The 20,684-nt window shown below is 38.4% G+C and overlaps 1 protein-coding gene across 1 annotated transcript in view; it reads right to left on the bottom strand.

The window, feature by feature from the left end:
* Window positions 1-20,684, bottom strand: part of TRPM5 (transient receptor potential cation channel subfamily M member 5) — a 43,197-nt gene that overhangs the window by 8,987 nt on the left and 13,526 nt on the right. The window contains exons 8-20 of the mRNA XM_026078936.1: window positions 20,317-20,435; window positions 19,368-19,718; window positions 16,822-16,953; window positions 15,524-15,647; window positions 13,368-13,513; window positions 12,432-12,544; window positions 10,995-11,090; window positions 8,295-8,553; window positions 6,874-6,992; window positions 6,286-6,418; window positions 3,648-3,822; window positions 1,133-1,301; window positions 264-442 (exon numbers count right to left, since the gene is read on the bottom strand). Coding sequence (XP_025934721.1) covers window positions 264-442; window positions 1,133-1,301; window positions 3,648-3,822; window positions 6,286-6,418; window positions 6,874-6,992; window positions 8,295-8,553; window positions 10,995-11,090; window positions 12,432-12,544; window positions 13,368-13,513; window positions 15,524-15,647; window positions 16,822-16,953; window positions 19,368-19,718; window positions 20,317-20,435 — 2,115 coding nt within the window. The remainder of the gene's footprint in view (window positions 1-263; window positions 443-1,132; window positions 1,302-3,647; window positions 3,823-6,285; window positions 6,419-6,873; window positions 6,993-8,294; window positions 8,554-10,994; window positions 11,091-12,431; window positions 12,545-13,367; window positions 13,514-15,523; window positions 15,648-16,821; window positions 16,954-19,367; window positions 19,719-20,316; window positions 20,436-20,684) is intronic.

Genomic DNA, 20,684 nt, shown 5'->3' with positions numbered 1-20,684 from the left:
GAAATTGAGCCACTTTACCCAGTTTTATATCAACACTTTTGTCCTTATAACTCTGTTGCATAAAGAAATGCATTGTGGAAAACTCTGTATATAGTACAGGCTACATTATAAGCCTTAATTTTTCATGTGTAGTCTTCTGGTGCTCTTTGTTAAAAATAATAAACTAGGGCCATTGTCTTATTGAAATTCTGTTTGCTCTTTTGGCGTTGCCTGCTATGAGAGTATCAGGGTCTCCAGTTGCTTGATCTTTGTTAACAGCTCACCCAGATGTTCCTTTGTGTGTTCCATTTTTCTGAAGATTCTTCTGAGAACCAGAGTTATGTGGCTAATAATGATAAATGGCGGTGCTAATGCAGGCCGTCCATGATATTCAACAATTAGGTTGTAGCGCTGAAGTTTCCAGAAGATGTCTGCATTTCCCTGAACAACTTGAAAAGTGTAACTGTAGTTAGAAAAGAAAAAGGTTTTCTATTAATTGTTTTTATCTCAAGAAGCTAAAGCTGATCATTACAAAATATAGCCCTATGTTTACTTTAAATTAACACCACCTGCTGAACCTTGCTGTTCCTTTTTTTTTTTAACTGATGTGCATGCAAGTTGTCAGATATTAAAATAATTGCAGTTGCAGGCTTCAAATGGTAAAAAAATATATATATTTTTATATGTATATATATATTTTTTTAAAGAAGGGTAATTCCACTTTGCCCAGGCAAGATGGGCAAACATGCCAGATCCTTTCTTCAGCCAAATAAATCATTATTGGCTGCGTTAACATCAAGCAGTTCCCCTATGTGCAGATCATCCACTGTTAAGCCTGCCAAGTTTACAGCTGCTTTTGCACCTGCAGACTTGTGCTGCAACATGGCTGTGGATCCAGACCCTTCTATGTATGTTTATTGAATTTTTAGCAGTAAAAAAGGCTTCTTTTCTTYTTGTTTTTAATGTGGCTACAGTAAGGATGAACTTAACAGCTATAAGATCGCAAAAGTCTACCAATCAACACCCAATTAATATTCATTAGCAAAATTACTGATGTATTCCAAAATGACTAGCCAAGAGCTATGTAGTATATGTGTGCATTCAGTTAAGCCTTTGCAGTCTCCCTCTTGATACTCATTGAAATGGCTCTTGCCTGAACATAGCAATCAGGAGATTCATAAGGAGAACATTCGTGACTAGTAGGAAAATGACCAACAGAAGTATGACGAGCCAGTTGGCATAGTTGTTAGGACATGATGGTGAATTCTCCTGCTGAATCTGCAGTGGATTAAACGTGCAGTTCCTAGGATACATTTGGGATGCTGAAAAGGAAGATAGGGAAATAAAACAACAGTTTTGACATATCCTACCACCCCATGTATTTATTAGCGTGGTGACAATAACTTTGTATTTTGGTGAGCAAGATCTTGTACTTTCAACAAAGAATGACAAGAATTACAAATTGTTCCTGGGGTTTCAGATACTGCATTTTATAGCAGTAAAAGTAAAATGCAAAGAAAAGCTGAATTAATATCTCTGAACATGTCATCTAATAATAAGAACTAATGACATGGATGGATGCAAATATTTAATACCTTTTCTGCTAAGATACAAATCAAGGCCAATGATGATACTGACTACTAAAATGAGATTTAATCTTGGCTATGTATAGACAGCAGCACAATTTTATTCTGAATATTTTACAATTATTAGAATTCAAGCCCAATATTGTGGTAATATGTAAATTTCATACTGACCTTGCTTATGAATAGCAGCAGGATTTTAAACGCAAGACTCTTAACACCAAGAGGACAGCTCTCTGACTACTGAGCTACTGAGCTCATTCTTGCAGTTGAAAGATCATTTATGTGAACTAATATCCATGTCTTTAGTTTTATGAAAATGCAGATATTCAGGTTGTGTACATGAAGAGACATTGCTTTGGTGTGCAAGAGGTTTGCAACTTTAGCAGGATAATGCAGACCTCCAGAACTTGGAGGAGATTTTTACATACTTGGAGGAGAATTTACAGGAGAAAACACGTTAAAGAGCTAAGAATGGGATTCCTCATTCCAAATTTTAAAACCACTTTGTACATCTGAGCTAGCAGTTGAGGCTAATAAGAATAGTGGCACTGAGTCAGACTAGCAGTCCAGCTAGCTCTGTATCCTGTCTGCATCTATGGCCATAGCACATTCATAGAGCCGTGTGTAAGAACAGGAAAAGCACGTACTGACATTTCCCTGGGACATTCTTCCAGGTCCAGCAATTTATGGGTGAAGGACTTGCCCAGGCAGCAGTGGTATATTTACAGAGTAAAAATGCGGATTGTAAAAAACCATTAAACCTTTTCTGCTCCTATGATTCCTTTGATTTCCCCCCCCACACTGAGTGGTTATATCTATCACAACCCCACAATCTTATTCTTTAGTGCAAGCAGTTATCTCAAAGCTCACCATAGTTGGGACTGCTTTCACCAAGTGCATTACTTTTTATTTTTCTAAACTGAATTCTGTTTAATGTTTTATCACTCATGAGGGTCTTCTGCAATGCTTAGGTGTCAGCTTTAGTCTTTACTACCCAGTAATGTAGTTTCATCTGCAAATGCTGTCACCCTCATTACTCATCTCCTTTCCCATATTGTTGAATAGAACAAGCCCCAGAGGAGACCCAGGATAAGTGGCTCCCTTCTAGAAGTTGTCCATGTAATTCAATTTCTTTCCTATCTTTTAGCCAGTTATTTATCCAGGTGAGCATCCCATCCCTGCTCTCTTGCCTCATTCAATCTTTTTTTGTTTTTTCTAAGACATATACTTTTTCTATTAAGCAGAGTGAACATGAAAGAATGCTTTCTTGTTTGCTTCCGTCTATGGGATTTTCTGGTTCCATCTATATTATTTCAAGTTTAAACCCCRCTTCAGTATTGTCACTGACATTTAGCACAGTTACTGTGGTTAGGTTCTGTGGCATTATATCAGATATATCAATATATCAGTTATATCATTCTGTTCTTTGGGAGATGGCCTACCCTGTATTTTACCAACTTCTCTATCAGAAATGTCACCTCTAAACCTTTATGGCTAAGTATTTCCATGTCTTATGATTATTTTTATTTTGTTTTGTTTGAAATGTGTCACATATGCAATTACTAGCTTTATTTAATTTGGTCAGCTTTACTTCCAAAGTAAAGACTCTAAAGAAATATTTATTTTAAAATACAAGTGTTTGCTTATGGGCATAGCTGTACTACTTTAACACTGTCATGTTAAACTGCTGCCAAAATGTATGTAGGTCCTGTTATTTCAGTTTACACAAGGCTTATTCGGGTCTAGGTTAAGTTGACCAGAAATGGATTTAAGTGAAACAAAGTATGCCAACCTTTAAAACTGCAAATCCTTGTGTGACTGTTTCTTTCAACAGTTTGCTTAAATAGGGCCAACCCTGATGCTCTAGTGTAATTTCATACTGTACATTATCTCTCAGTGCAAAAAAAATTGTCACATCATTGTAATGTGAAAGCTTTGGCCTGCAGGACAGAGTTTAAAAAAAAAAAAAAAAAAAAAAAAGACAAGACAAACAAGACAATAGTGGGAAAGAATTCCATGTCCTGATCGGAAGTCTGTTTTCTAAAATGGCCAGGTTAGGAGGGGAAAAAAAAATGTTCTCACTGTCTATTTCATCCAGTGGAATCTGGCCAAATATCTGAAGGTAGGGACGATAAAGCACCCTTCTGAATATCCATTCCACTCGGCCATCATCAGGATGAAGCAGAGCTTGAGTTGTCACACCATAGGCAATGAGCCACACACTCAAGAAAAACAGAAAGAAGAAAACATCCTTCATCTAAAAAAGAGGCGGGAGGGAAAAAAGGGAAGAGGTGACTGTAATAGAGTAACCAAAGAATAGCAGTCTTCCCAAACAAAAACTGTTCAGATAATTCTGTTTCTTTACAAGCTTATTCAGAATCCAGTAGGTGGGATAAGATACAATTCCGTGCACAAAATCTCTTGACTTCGCTGCTATCATATAGTTCTTGTTCTGTAATCAGCATTTTTCCTTGCTAGCTCATTTAGATAAAAGCATGTTTTAAATTAAAACCTTTAAATGCTTTTTGGTCATCTAGCATTTAAAAATGAGAGTCATTTAACCTTTTAGTGATGAATGCATCTCATGAATGAATGAATCTTATTCTACCTTTTAAATGCAGATTTTCTGTGAGATCTCACAGTACCATTGACTGCTTTACTGTGAATTACAAGAGTTCTACTACAACGGCGAATCCCAGATGACACTGCTTGTTGATGAATTCTGATCCCCTGTTAGAGCAGACATTGAAGACTGCAAGGATCAGGTAGCTTCTCTCAGGTTTCCAAGCCAAGTAATGCATTTGGGGGATTGTTTTCAGGACTTCCTGCTTTTAAATATTGTGTTTCTCTACAGAAACAGAAGTAATTGAATCCTAAAACACTTAAAAAAAAAAATCAAATATATATTTCAGGTGCAATAATTTTCTCCCAGTGAAAGAGGAACAATTCATCCTCTTCCCATCTAATTTGGCAGAGTTCATTAGTGACTGTAGATTAGATCAATTACATTATATGATTGTGCAGTTATCCCAAAGCATAGGTATTTCAGTCCTGCAAGAGGTTACTTGAAGTTCCATTTGGTAACATGGTATCTAAGCCAGGAAAAAAGAGACAGTGGGTATATCTCTAACTTCCACCAATTTATTTTGTTTCCAGATGATTTCAAATTTGGCAGTATTGCAGGACTGTAATAGGGTCATAGTTAAGAGAGAGCAGTGGCAAATCTAGAAATACTTTTTTCCAACCTGCAGTCTCTCTGCAAACTCCTTTAACTGGTATCCCATTTTAGCAGCTATCAAAGTTGTTTCAGCAATTCTTTAACAAGGTTAAAAAGGAGAAAGGCAGTAAGAGACAATCTTGAGTTGCTTCTTTATTCAAGCAAAATGATCTTGCTTGAACCCCCCTGATGAACCTTTCAAAGAAATATCATTTGCTGAAGTGAATTTCATTGTTGTTCTTTCCTTTGATGTAAGGTTCAATCTTGTACCACCAAAGCCACAGCACTGTGTTGGCTTGGATGGGGGGAAGATGAAAGGTCCCATTTTATGGTTTTGTCTAGGCTGTTCTTTTTGTCCTTACTTGCATCTTCTTTATCTCTGTGTTGTCTCATGACTTTCAATGCTAACATAGTAGTCACATAACCATATTTGTTCAGGGTCCTGGTTGAGCTTGGTACAGAGCCAGGAGGAGTTAGGAACTGTAGATTTGACTTATTCTCTTACAGTAAAAGTCTACTACTGCTGTAGGTTAGATAATGTACAAGAACAAATACTTATTTGCTATTTTGCTTTTGCTACTCCAAGTAAATGTCATGTCAGAGTTCCAGCTACAGTATTTGTAGACAGAACCAAATAGCTTAGTAGTTGTGTTTATTCAATGTAGAGGCTTGTTTAGACTGTAGGGCTTTTACTGAGCTCTGCTGTGAGTCACAACTCAAATATTTGTAGATTCTATGATAGCATTTGCAATTAGATGAACTCCTATTAATCAGTTAAACGAGCTAATTGGCCTAGAGGATTAACATGCCTAAATAAAAAGCTACTTGAACGTACTGACACATACCCAAGCATAATAACCATAGTCCTAATGTCTCGTTTCCTTCAGGAGTGCAGTAATAAATAAAAATCTTTTATCAAAATCTTCCAACACATGCTCACAAAGCACTAATATGTTTTTATTACAACTTATGGTTACAAAACACAAGTGAGAACAACTCCTGCAGGCAACTTAAAACTATCCTAGGCACTGAATCAGGCTATCTTCATAGATTTTTTTTCATGTTTCTTGCAAATAACACAATCTGTTTCCCCCAGTGGAATAGTGTGTGTGAGTAAATGGCTTGTCCTTCAGTAAATGATCTGTCATCTGTCTGAGCTGTGTCCAAATGCACAGAGCTTCTGAAGTAAGAGGAAAAGCAGTGCATAAGCCAAAGCTCCTGTAGCCCTGATTTGCCAGATCTGGGGGTTAATGATTATATAAGGTATAAGGAATAGTAAATCTGGCCCAAGTTATTACACTGCAGAGGTCTTTGGCAGGATCTATATTGAGCTCATCACATCTATTGCTAGTGATAAATAACACAGTATGTGCAAAATTTCAAGCTTAAAAATATAAAAATAAAAAAAGATTATAAACTGATTTCCTTTGTAAGGGCAAAGAAGAGATTTCCTGCTGTTTTTTAGAAGCACGAGTATTGATCTGAGAGGGACTGCACACTTACCATCCTTTCCACAATTATGATCTTTGGTCCAAGTTGTTTGTGAATGGCAAAAATATGTATGAGTCTAAGTGTAAACACCATGAAATCAATGGCAAGTATTGTACGGCCAGCTTGAAAAGCTGAGTTCAGCATCCTGCAAAACACATCAAATGAAATATCAAATCTCAGCAAATATTGCTAAGAAGTCTTTTCTCAATTACACTCAGTTTCCATGCATAGCCTAGTTAGGAAATGGCAGGTACTTCAGGGTTGTGGCCGCATGAGCCACAGTCATCACAGCTGTGAAAAGCAATGAGACATTAAAAAAAGAGGATATTATACTGTTGACTAAATGTGAATTCAAAAAAGAAGAGAAAAAACAAAACTTCTCTGTACAAGTGTTCGAATATACCAGTAAGTCTTTTTGTGGTGTCTAGAGCAGTATCTATGGTTCAACAGAAATTTAGAGGCTTTCATTGTAGAAACATGTCTCAAAACTTGTAAAAGTAAATGCCATAGCCTGTCCTCATGTGCACATGAGACTCTATCAACTGCCACACGTAACCCATGTTACTAATGCTGACTGCATCACATGGAACAGATACATACCGGCAGGTCACTCCAATTATGAAGAGGAAAATGGTCACCATATCACATTTATTCCAGTTATCCTCTACATACAGTTTAAATTTTTTCATTAAATTTGTGTCTTTATTTGTAAAGAAACTCTGTAAAAGAGAAATGATCATCATTATTGTTCTATTTCACATTTCACTATTTCATTGTTTTAACATGATCCCCATTTCTCTTTATCTCTTTCATTGCAAAAAGCAAAACCAAATTTCTAGTGTAATAGAAAAAAAAGCTTGAAACCATGAGCTCAGCTTTTTGTCTTAAAATCCAGAAGTTGGGTGAAAAAGAAATAAATCCAAACTTATTTTTAATCTTGTGATATTAACCTTGTGAATTTTTAGGTCTGATTTAAAATTTTGTCAAAGCTCTGGCTGTTTAAAAAAAAAAAGGAAAAATTCCAGAAAGAGTTCAGTTTGTGGACACTGCTATCTAAACAGTACATGCAAATTAAGCATCCGTATACTTGAATTGTCAGTGAGTGCACATTTGAGGATTTAAACAAAGAGCTGTCTTAACTGGGTTTCAGCCTGGCACTCTTCATGTTTTACAGGTTTATAATGAAGTGTTCTTTGATCAAGATGTTTCCCCTCTGCTCCTGTTTACAGTCTTCCTGCAAATTTTCAAATAATTTGTAACAAACTGGGATCCCTTACACTGTCCCTATTGCTTAAATAAAGAACACCTATTTGTTCTTCCAGAATAAGTGTTTATAACTGCTTTTTAGCCTAAAGAGGACAAATAGTTCTATGCACCTACGGCTGGCAATGTAAAATAGCACTACTCACACATGATTTCAGTAGCTGAACTGAGGATATTCCAAAACCAATAACTGGAAGATTAATGGAGAAATCCTAAACCCATGCCTTTCCCCCACAAATAGAAAAGATCCATTAATGTTTTGAGTTGGGAAGTATTTTAGGAAAAATACAAATAGTCTGAATTCATCAACTCCTCTTTTTTATTTTTTAACAGTCCCAAGCAGGGGATGATTCTCCTAAAAGGATGTGGGGTTGAGTGCTGCACTTCAGGTGCAGAAGATAAGTTCCAGATTATCTTAATTGTGGTGGAAGGATCTGGTTYTCAGGAGTAAAATTAGATTAACCTGGCAAAGTAAAGGATATCTGAGTCTTAGCAAGCCCATTTGACTATTGACTACGGCTGGAGCAGGATGGAAAAACAGAGGGGGAGCTACAGATATATGGTGGAGGAAGACCTTGTTGTGGGAGAGATGAGTGGGGTGTTCTGGATAATGTAAGTTCTGTATTGCTTTTCTGTGCAAAACTGCTCCTGCCACTTGGTATCTTCTAGCCTATGTGATTATACAGATTATAAATCTACTCAAAATATTACCTCAAGATTCACTGTGTTACTGCTGAGATATATAGTATATTACTGACCTGTCGGATTTCTTCCAAGACGAGAGTAAAAACCCAGAAGTAAAGTATAATTTCTGTACTGGATGGACCCTCTGGGGGAGGTGGTTTAAAGTCCAGTAAAAGGACATAAGTAAACAGAAACAGAAAAGCAAAGTACATTATAACATTGCCCATAAATACAGTTACAGGGGCACTCCAGAATTTTTTCCAACGAGTAAACATGAATGTTGCCCATGCTATGTTTTCAGAAGGGTTCTGCTTTTCCAATTTACCATTTCCTCTGGAAAACAAAAAGAACATAGTTTTGGTGACAATTTTCTAAAATTAGCTCATGGGAACAGGCCCAGTATTATTCAATATAATGCTTCTTATAAGATAGTAATGGGCAGATGCTGGTGGGGGCATGAAGGAAGGCTGCAGAAGTCAGAGAGATCACATTACCATAGCAGAAATATTTCTAGTCAAAAACAGCAGTTTTGTAAAACAAAATCATATCAGGCTTAAATGTATGTTCTTGTTTCAGTTTTGTTCTGTTATTTTGATTTATAACTTCAGTGTGTTCCTGCATGTAGTACAAACGCTGTGCAAGTACACAAGGGGAGGGGGGAATCTGGTTAATTGCTATTTATCATCCGAAATAATAGACAAGAAAAACAAATTGCCAGCTTAAGTTTGCAAGTCAGTTCCTAAAATTATTTTGGTGCTAAGTGCTATTTTGGTTCTAAACGCTTCTTGTAACATGCTCATAGAGACATCCTTGTTGTTGTTGCTATAACTTTAAAACATTCCTCTTTAGACCCAGAATGAAATGTGCTGGATCACGCTAAGTATGTATTTCTTGATTAGCTTTGCTGAAGTCTGTAAGAACTACTGAAGGGATGCTTTAGTCTCTGACACAATTATTGGCATTGCAATCTTGCCCTTTATGGTTAAATTAGAGTAAATTGCAAAAAAGAGTATTGTAGAAGCCTTTTAGTAAAAAGTCGAGCTCAAAAGTTATTCATTAATGTAGTCTTTGTCTATTGTGGAATTACACAAGTATTTTGGTAACTGAAAGGAAACTTGGCCTGTACATCTGCAGTGGGTTTTGCAGCACTTCCAGAATTTGAAGTGCTATCTACTGGAAATGGAAATTATCCTGTGCAGAAAATATGACTTCCCTCAATTTGGCAGCAATCTGATCTTAGTGTGAGGCTTTGTTTCCATGTAAACTGCTTGGCTGTGTAAGCTAAGAATGTTATTGGATCTTTAATTTTGTGATTCTGACACTGAGAGGTGTGCTCTGTAAGGAAGGATGTGCACTCTAGGGTATGTTTTCACAAAAAATAAAACAATGACTCTTTGCAAGTTTTTAATTTCCCTTGATATTCTTGCTAATTATTAACTATATTTGTTATAAAGAAGAGCTTCCCCAACAGCCAGCCTCTTCTCTGTGCTTGATTCTACACTACCTCTCAATTTATGATATCATCAGAAACATTCTCATGGTAACAGACTAATATCATAAACGGACAACTGCAGCTTTACTGTAAGATTCTGAAGGCAAACTGTATCTCGGAGGGAGAGGGGCCCTTTGTTAAAATAAATCTCTGAGATAATAACAAGTGGAACACTCAAAATACTGACCAAGAGCCTTAAACCACATCTCATGCAGGATATGAAAGCATTTTATGACATTATTTACAAATAGCCCCCAAGAGGCAGATGCTCTTAGACCTATTTTATAGGTTAGGGAGGGACAAAGAAGAACTAATGATTTTCTCTGACATACCAGCAGTTAAACACCAGAGCGTAAAACAGAACATAATAACTCTGGCTTGGTCCAGCACTCTGTACTGTGGATGACACTACCCCACTACTGTTCAGATATTTCAGTAGTATTCTCCTTAAATCATTGAAAAGTATGTATTTAATACAAGTGGCTATTTAGCACTTGTTAGCCATTAAGAGAATTTTGTGCCAATCAAAAGTCTTCCTGTTCTAACTTAAATCCTTGTGACCTTCCAGGTCTTGGTGACGAGTTTGTGGTAGGGTTATAGGATGGGATTTACGAATTTTGAATCACAGATCTGTGAATGACCACGAGCAAGTGACAATCTTTGTGCTCAGTTCCCTCTTTCTGTAATGTTCCCTCTAACTCATAAGTCTGTTGCTATACTTCAGGTTCCTCAGGGCCTATCTTTTAAAATACATATGAAGAGCACTAGCATGATGGAAAACTCGCTTACCATAAATTTCCCAGGTGCTGCTGTTTGCAAATATTATTTCTGGTGCAGCTTTCATAGGAAGATATGCAGTGGTAGACTCAAATAACATAAGGTTTATCTGAGTACCTTCTTTCTGCACAATTCAGTAATCCTACAGTGGATTAGATCTTAAATCCAAGGTATATCAGGCATCACCAGTTGAAAGGAATGTCAGGAAATTACTTCTGAGTTCCTGGGTAATAACCAGATTCCCTTTTTTGTTGAAATGACCTGTTCAGACCAAGTAAAGTTGTTGTATCTCTTTAAAAATGGTGCTATATCCCTGTGTATCATCTATATTCCTTTTACAGAGTAACAACAACAGTAATCAGAGGGCACAGCACTTCCTGAAGAGTAATGACCTTGGGTCCTTCAGCTGCTCCTTAGATCATTAGCTGGTTGCTAATCCTCAAGAAGTGTCCTGTTCTTTGATTTTTGTCACAAAAGTTGTGTTAAATGATCATTTTAAACTTACCTATCTTCTTCCTTGGAAAAAAACAAAGTCCTCTCTGTATCTAAACTGTCCAGCTCTCTAAATGGCTCTGGCTCATTCTTTGATTGTTTTTCTTCCCTGTAAAGAAATAATCTCATTAATTGAAAGATGATGGATAGCAATTCTTCACTACTGAATTGGCATTCATACAGAATTGTTTGCATGTACTTGGCTTGGACTTGCTCTGCTGAGAAGCAATCAAATAAATAGAATTTACAGGGCTAAAGTTTATGTATATTTCTAAGGGGAAAACTGAAGCCAGCACAAGATTCAAAGAAGTGATCATTGACATCTGCTTCACAAAAATGGAGTAGGATGCTCAGTTTCCTCAAAATATTTAGGAAGGAATTTGAACAGTCAGTCCTAGAAGACAATACCTCAATGCTCCATTCCTGGCCGCGCTTAGTAGTAGTTAAGAAAGGAAATGCCAGAAGCAGGAGGGAACATGGTGTTCAGGTCTTGCATTTCTAGGAAAAGGAGGCAAAGATGTCCTCAAAAGAGCAAACATGGAACAGCTTACTTTGCATATGAATCATAATTTAAACTCTTCCATGAAAATTTTGCTGAAACTCCACATTAAATTACTTGGATTTGTGAAGCTGGCACCCACTATGCCAAGAAGAAGCCATCTTTAATGATACTGGCAGAATGAGTCTGGAGTCAGTGATGGCAAACAAGCTTTCCTCTTGCTTTATAATTGGTTTAAGAGTTGAAAGAAACACACGTTTCAGAATAGCATGTTATTAGCCTCACAATATTTGGAGGTTTTCTTAAAGTTTCAGTTCCTGGATTCTTATGATTCACTGAGCATCTTGGCTTTTTCTTTTTCTTTTTTTTTTTTTTTGAAAGTCTGAGATTCTAGCCATCTTCGTAGTGACAAAAGCAGAAAAGTATGAGCTCCAAAGGCTAGAAGACTAACGAAGATATCCTATAGGATATTAAATTTTGAAATCTTAATTAATTTCATGTCAATCCTGTGTTTTTAAGCCCAACTTATGGTTCCAAACGCTTGTGGCTGATAATTGGTTGCTTTCCTTGCTCAGGTACTGAGGTTTGAACCAGGCGTCTTGAAATCTAGAAGCAGAGGGTGCTATACCTGGAGCTAAAGCTGACAGAACTCCAATAGGCTTTTCTTTGGACTGGGCACAATAGAAGTGATCTGCATGAAGCTGTGTAGCATTCATGTTTTAAGCATTAGAATAGGTACTAGCACAGGATGCACAAATCACTAAGTTCCATATAAAAATGATTTAATAGTTGTGCAAGCCTTGTGTTAATAGTTGTGCAAGCCTTCTTTTGACCCTCAGAGGTGATTTTATGATTCTCATGACTTACATGTGAAATTTTGAGCTTGGGTATTTTTCATGACTCATTTTCTTCCTTCAATCATCTTTTGCACCCAAATATTTAGGTTTGTACCTGAATGCTATTAAATTTGTGTAGATTAGGAGAGGACACCAGAATCCACAGATTAACTTCAAGATCTGTGTGCTTGTAGACATGTCTCCCCACCATATTTTTGTCAGGAAGGCCTGAAAGTCAAGAAAACAGAGTGCAGAGATGACTTTGACACCACAAAAATACACACACAGCTCAAGTACAGCTATGTTTTGTGGCTCCGAAGACAGTGAAGATCAGGTAGTGCTCTGAAAACCGAGACAGCAGGCACACCTTCAGAGCAAACGGGCACTCTGCATCCTTCTGTAGGTTCTTCTGTGTACGCAAAAAGTTAGGAGAGGGCAGTGGAAAGAACAGCAATTCAAGTAGTATTAAGCATCATCTGTACTACTGAGAAATAGTACTCATCTGCTACTAAGAAAGTGTGAGCCAGCCATTGGGAGTTAAAAGCACCACCACTCTTAATTTAGTTCTGTGAATGTGGATAGATCTCAGGATGTGGGGGCAAGGCTGAATAGTAACTTGATTTAACTTCTTATCAGTGAGGTCTTCTTTGGATCTAAACAAGCTCTGTAAAGGAGTTACCTAACATTTTGGAGCAGCTTCATTATGCCTAAGGCAAATCTAAAGTGCCTTCCTGATGCTTCTCTGTAAGCAAGGAAGGAGAAAAAGCACAGGATGAAATGAGGACTGTATCTTTCTCTCAGTGCACTTGTCTCAGTGCTAGCTGCATGAAAGGGAGGGGAAAGAGGGAACTGTGTAGTTTTGCCAAGGATGCAGCAGAATGTCCTCTTCGCCTGGTGCTAGGGAGAGGAAAGAATTCCTTCTCAGAAGAATGTCTCTGAGGGGAATGCGTTTCATGGGGTTGCTCAGTTGCTGCACCTACCCTCTTCTGTGTCCAACATGCTTCAAAGCCCTGGGGGCAGAGGTGGTGAGGGAAGTGTCTGTGGAGCTTACCTGGACACCATCATGTGCAAAGAAAGATTTTGCATCTGCTTCTGTAGCCAGCTGAAGGCAGGTGGTTTTGCTCCAATATTGATTTTTCCTCACCAGTAGAGCAAACGCTCTCTCCTCGCTGTTGTGATAGCATTCACTAAACAGTTCTGCCAAATGAAAGAAACATAGACAAATGGATCTTGTCATGAAAGATGAATGTGAGGGAAGAGGGTGATGTGTGTAGGGCACAATATGGTGGCACCCAAGCCAGAGCATTGCCAGATGCTGCTTACTGTCCTGGAGAAATCTGCAAGTACTTGAAAAGAGCCTGAGAAAGCTAAGAGAGGGAGAGAGGAATCATTCTGGACACAAGAATAACTCGATACAGCTTTATGCATGTGTGTATGCGTGTTGCAGCAGAGAGCAGATAAAATAGATTTGCCTAGGTGAAAGAATCACTGGAATTGTTGTAATTTTTAAATTCTCACTATTTACAGGAAGGTATGGAGTGAATCTCTCAGTACCTCCCTCTCACCTCCTTCTATCTGCATGTTTCCTTCTCAACTCTGAGGCTCTTTAATATTTTTTTTGCCCTCCTACTGCGAAGTATTTCCTTCTCAGTTCTTCTACAGACATGTCAATATGTTACAGTCCTTCTGTAGCTGCCTCGTGCAGTTTTAGGCAAAAAAAACAAATCTCTTGGGAGATTCCCTTAAACTTCGAAGTATGAGTCGCCAAGCTGCCCTCATTTGCCTGAATAGACTAAACAAAAGGAGCAGCTCAGCTTTGACTTGTAGCCAACAAATGCCTGGTTTTAAGTCATAGATGTTAGACATAAAATAATGTTAGACTTAGTAGGGTGTTGTGGCATAGTTCTTTCTTTCTATTTCAAGAAAAACTGGTGGTGGAGCTCAGAAATTGGGATGAACAGTGTGCCAAAAAGTCAAGGTTTGATCATTAGATTAGATCTGATTTCTTGTGTCAGCTTGTTTCATTGTGCTGATTCACTCAATTATCTTGGTACCTTTCCTAGTCCAGTCTACACCTTGTTGTTGCACTGTGATGACTGAGGGAAGGATCAAGATCACTTACAATAGGCTGATGCACAGATTTCTTTTGCAGTTGACAATGGTATTTATCATTTCTAAAGAATGCTCTCTCTAATTAATATTGACAGTGTTAACCAGGCCAGAAATGGAAACTGGGGATCCGATTTAATGCTTACCAAAGCCAAGGAGCAGACTTCTGTGTGTTGGATTAGGCCCTGTAATTCCATGACTAAATTACTAGAGCCCTATGATTATATTAGAACCTGACTCTTATACTTCACAAATAATAATGGCACTGTGAGAAGAGGGAAAAAATGTGATCTGTGTATAAATGACAGCAAAGTCTGCATGAGCCTTCAGCAGCTTGATATATTAGGTTTAAGGGGAAAGAAGTAGCCTCTGCATTTCTACATGTGGTGTATTCTAATGTCTTCTGTTCACTGCACTGTTACCTTGAGGTACAAATTAGACTTGATGTCAAATTAGCAGAAAAACTCATATGCAAATGTGTTTTCAYGCTGAGCAAAGGGGGAGAGGGGGGCTTGGCATTCCAGTGCTGCTGCTGTCTGAATGCCTAGTGCTGCAGGTAGGAGCTGCTTGTCAGCTGCCAAGCCAGTGAGTCTCACCTGGGAGTTCTGCAGCGTTTTGCAGTGCAGCTGGCCCTCCTTTGCATGAGGCAATCTTGAATTATCTTAAGCAGTGAAGACAAGCCTTAAAATTTGTTGCTCTAATGGTTGTTACAGAATGAGCTTAATAGCATGGGAAAAACAGAGTGCTGTGAGCCTGGAAGTATTTTGGTTATTCTATCTTGCCCATCATTTTAATACATCTTGTTTTAAGAGCAGAAACTTAAAATAGCAACATGCAGCTTCTTCCATGCATACCAGGGACTGGTGTTAGAACATGCTCCCCCTTTCTCCCCCCTTGCAAATCAGCATTTGGAGTTTGTTTTTTTAAGTCCTACTTCTGTGATATTTGAATGGTTGGAAATGGCTGTGTTGCAAGAGTGTTAAATTATTCATGACAGTCGACCTTTTACAACTTGAAGAGGATTTTTTCATTTGCTTTCCTTCCAGTGGTCGTCACCTCTTAAATTTTTGATGCTGTTAAAAAGCTGCTGTTACTTACCAACAGCAAGTTGCTCATATTTGGCCTCTTTCATTATACATACTACTTCAGTCTCCATCTCCAGGTGGGACATTTCTTTAAGGATCTTGCAGGCTGCCAGAGCTGAAGCTACACCCTCCTGACCCTGTAAAGTTGAAAGGAGGGGCTGGTGTTACCATACACAGGTGGGCATTTCTGATCTGGTGAAGACTTCACTAACAAACACAGATAACCAAAAATATTTATGCATTTCTCCTCTTGCAAAAACCTTCCCTTAAATACAGACTTGAAAGTTTAAAACACTGATCAGAATGACAGTTTTGGTGATATCTGAGAGTCAAACCACTTATTGGTAGTTCTTGGTCTATACAAGGCTGGAGACCGCTGGGTATCCTGCTTACAATTCACATTAGAAGGGCCTGATTTTTGGGTAGCGGTCAAGGACTGAGAGTAGAAAAATGGTCTGTGGAAATAGAGCAAAATACTCTTACAGTGCCCAGATCTCTTGAGCATGATTGTGTTGAGACCCTGTGTAAAGACATATGGGGATGGAGGGAGCACATCTGGCAGAGGTATAACAACAGCACGCAGCTGAGAAACGTGCCTTCTAGTAGTGGGGCTGCGTTAAACACAAGACCATGCAAGGCGATGTGTCTGTATGCACATACACACTGGCTAAAGAGCCATGCCGCAGTTATCTCCCTTTCCACGACCCTCCCTGTGCCAGATGCAGTTAGCTGGAAGCTCACAGATGGAGCCTTATAGCAGGGCCTGGCCTTTCCACAGGGAAGGGAGAGGAGAGGGAAGCTATGGCATTGCACTGCAGATGGATGAGGTTGTGGAGGAGTGTAAAGCAGGTGCCAGTTATGCCAGTTTGAAGCTCAGCCCCTGAGACTTTGACACTGGTGTTCTCTACAGATACTGCACTTAAGCTAAAGATACATGACTGCAGTGTCTCCCCTCCTGACCACTCTAAGACCCAAACAAACAATTGACCTATTATAGAAGATACAAAATCCAGGGTTGAGAGCTGAGTCATCAGCAGCAAGGAGGACAAAGGCTCAGCTCTGCAGCTGATGTCAATCAGCAGAGCTTCAGCTGTGCTGATTTACACCCGCTGCTGCTCTGCCCTCCCTCTCTGTCAGGGCCTTTGGCCCTTATGGGCATGAGCCACTCTGAGATGAAAGGCCCTATAAATGCCACATCTAGTGTTTTAGAACTGAACATATGTCATCTTAACTGCAAGGCTGAGCAAAAAAATCTCATATATATGAAATATGCCAATACTTCATCTGAAGCAGCTATAGCTCAAACCTTACCATAGCCCAGAAATAGTTTGCCATCTTGTGCCGGTTTTGAAGTACTGCCCATAAAAATAAATCCCTCCAAGGATTTTGGCTCTTCTGGTTCATATCCAAGGGCCCAGGTAATCGCTTTGTATTTGTTTTATCCTGAAATATGGTTTTGAAAAATTAAAACCTGCTTTGCAGTTTTTTTCCATGCAAATGACATGATCTAAGCAGCTCTCTGCCTTGCCAGCTACTTCATATTCTTTTAATTTTTTTTTTCCTTTAGGACTAAGAAGTAATTAGTTCATTCTGTACAGAATCAAAAGACCCTTGTTTCCCTGATATAACTCAATATGTGTGAGAACATTCTGGATGAAATCATGACTCCATTGAAGTCAATGGCAAAGCTCTCATTGACTTTATTAAGGCCAGGGTTTCACCACTGGTGTGTAATATCATACAAGACAAACCTGTGATTAACTAATCTGAGCCGGCCTTCAATTACATCAGATTCTGCTTAACAGCAGCAGAGGACATGGTTTCAGAGGAAGGGAACAAAAGGCATTTTATTTAAACACAAATAAGTCTCAGCAAGGCCCTGTACATGACAAGAATAGAGCACATCAATGCTCTCTTTTTAGTCTTTCCTCTGAGAAATCTCTTCCTCCTGCAGTGAGTACTTTAAGTAGAACACTGCTTGTTCCTTTAACATACAATAAAAACCTCTCTAGAGCAAGTATGGCAACTTAGGTCAAGTTCTGAGTTTTAAGTATACTTAAAATGCCTTTATATCCATTGTGTTAACTAAAAGCAGCCAGAATGTGTGTGTGTGTGGTGGGGGGGCAGATTATAAAACAAGTTTTCATGAGGATATTTTTTAAAATCACTTAACTATGGGGTTCTGTTCAAAAGTATTTGTATGGATTTTTTTCATTTTTTAGTGAGCTATTCAATCTACTAAATTGCATTGAAAACCTTGCAGGAAACAAAGATATCCCAAAAGTCTCATCCATCTTAGAGCAGTCTGTGTAACCACTAGATCCTAACCTGAAAAAAGATAATGGCATTGAGCCACTGATGGCAACCACAGGAAGAAGCATTTAAAGGAAAAGAGCTAGTAGGCAGCATGATCACGTATCTGCATTGGGCCTTATTTATACCACTTGCTTTCAGCTAAGTTACTGCCAAATTCCACAAAGGAAATTTTCAGGCTTTCAGGGAGACTTCAGAGGCAGGTTTTGAATTTTGTAAAGTCTGTAAATCTGGAGTCTGCCTATTGACTTCAAAGCTATTACCCCAAATTGTCTTCATCTGCAAAAAAAGAAATCCTGCTCAGAGTCAAACTTTAGGTTTTTGTACTACCAATTTATTCAACAAAGCTTTATAAAAGCAAAAGTCACTGAAGTTCTCATGTGATGATTTATTTTGGAGTTTAAACAGTTTTAAAATGAAACCAGAATCTGGAAAATATCAAAAGATTTACTTGTTCAGTTACTCTAAAACTCTTGTGACCTTATCCAAGCTTCTGTGTACATCTCTGTTTGGAAGTAAGTTTGGACACGTGAATTCAAACGTGCTTGCAAGAATTTTGCTACTTCTGAGTTTCAGTGTGTTAAATATTCTGTCAAAATGCAAAAGTGATAAAATATTGCAAAAATGCAGACAGTTCACTACAGACATTCCATAGTGGTACCCATCACATGTTTTCATTATCATGTGTTGGTCAGGGTGCTTACCTGGGTCACTTCACACAATTGTTCTTATTTCTTGGTGTGCATCATGTCACTCAATAAGAAGATTAAAATGACCTAAAGGCAGTCACCATGCATTGCACGTTATTGAATATCCAATCTGCTCCTATACAATATAAATCTATGAATAGCTTTACTCATAAAGGTTACCATTTTCAGCATTTAGTTTATATAAGTAATGCAGGCTCAGACCTGGGACTGAAAATGGCCATCACCTGCTTCTGTCTACTCCCTAGAAAATATTATCATTCAAGTATGTCTGCTTGAAGTTCCACTAGAGAACTGCAGACTACTATTTCTATGGCCTAATTACTCCTTAGTAAACCTAAATCTGTCTCTTCATACTCCCCATGTTTCTTTCATAGAATCCATTCTTGCACATGTCAGGCTAATAAGCTCAATCTGTTCTGCATGTGTAAGGTGCTGGAATGAGGAACAGTTTATGGAAATTGCACTACAAGGGTGTGAAAGACAGGCCTCTCTGCAAGAGGTCCTGAAACAGGAGCCATCTTCTAATTCTAGTTCAAGATACAGTAAAACCCTGAGTTTATTGAAAAAGCATGGCAGAGGGGGAGAGACAGAAATCACAGTCTGTAAATCTTAGAAATTCTTTCATTTTCTTTTTTAGCTTTGAAATTAAAAAGATCAGAACATTTTAACTGAAATAATAATGAGCTGAAAAAAGAGGAATGAGAAACTGAAGTAACTGTTTCTCATATTTTCCTTTCTCTCCCTGCTCCATCCCCTCAAAGATTAGACCAGGTCAGAATTTTTGATATTAGAAATTGCAGAAGAGCAGGACTATGATGGAGAGTTGTAACTTACAGATTTCTTCTTGCCTCCATGTCTTAGCTCTTGATAGAAACCTTTGCATGCATCATGGAGAAAATCCTTGAGAACTCTAGAGACCTCACTGAGACTGAAGAGTGGGCATGTCTCTTTCAGCTCCTTGTGCTGTTGACCAGTGAGCCCTGCCAAGGTTAGCTTGCTTTCCTCGTGTTTCCTCAGTAGAAGTTTGTAGAGGAGACACTTCTGAGAAATGGAACAGTAGAGTCTCTGCAGCCGACTATATGTCAGGAAGTCGGACATGTTGGCTCCGTTGTCAACAAATAATTTTACGAATTCTGGTTTGTCATTGACCAGAGCATCCATCATCACTTCCTCCAGGTCACAGGACTGTAATTACACACAAAAAAAGTTTTTTGGGGGGTAATCATGGATCGCTGAGGAGTTGAGGTAGCATTTAGCATTAGGACATGCACATTTTGCCTGCGACCAGGTCAAGAGTGAGTGAAATAAGGAAGAGGGGTAGACCTCTTCTCGTTTCTCTGTGAGAAAGCAGCTATGTAAGCATTAATGTAAGAATATTAACACAAATAGCATGCTGTAAGCGTTGTGGTGATGTTCAGGTACCCACTGCACTTGGTACAATACAGCAGCTAGCTAGGAAGAGTGAGTTTCTTCCTACCATCTTCCTGTAGTAACATCTGCATGCTGCTTTTGCTTTGTACACTCAACTTTGCACATACGCACTTTAAAGGTCTGTATAAAAGGAGAACAAGAAGAATGGCATTTGCCCCAAAAAGCTCTAGAGAGACACCAGTGGCCACTGAATTATTCCTCTATTGTTAGCCATTATCATTTGGGACTCCAGAAAGACAAACAGCATTAGGAAGCATACTGCCACTGCCTAATCCCTAAGTGGAGAATGCACTGGAGAATGAAAAAATTGGATTATGTACCAATTGTCCTTTAAACCAATAAAACCTAGTACCTTCCACTCCACATCACCATTGAATATTTCACTCTTAGCTATGTCCACTCTACTCCAGGCCACTGCCAGCTTCAGTTCATCCAGATATTCCTGGGCCTCCTGACTGTGGCTTTTACAGGCTGCCAAAAATAAGAAATACAAATAAACTCAGTACTTAACACTATTAAATTAAACATAACGTGTATGCAATCTGATTATCAAAATGAGCTCCCTTTATTCCGGTATCTCAGATTTGTGGGTCACTCATCCAGGAATCCTTCACAGTCATTTTTGGTTCTCCTAACTTAAGAAATAGTAATCTAAACACATGTTAATTTTATTTTTTTGAATATTGTTTGCTAGCAGAATTCTGTATTAAAACATTAAGT

Source organism: Apteryx rowi, unplaced genomic scaffold, assembly GCF_003343035.1.
Source record: "Apteryx rowi isolate R43461 unplaced genomic scaffold, aptRow1 scaffold_49, whole genome shotgun sequence".
Classification (NCBI taxonomy): domain Eukaryota; kingdom Metazoa; phylum Chordata; class Aves; order Apterygiformes; family Apterygidae; genus Apteryx; species Apteryx rowi.
This window is presented reverse-complemented; position numbering and strand designations above follow the sequence as displayed.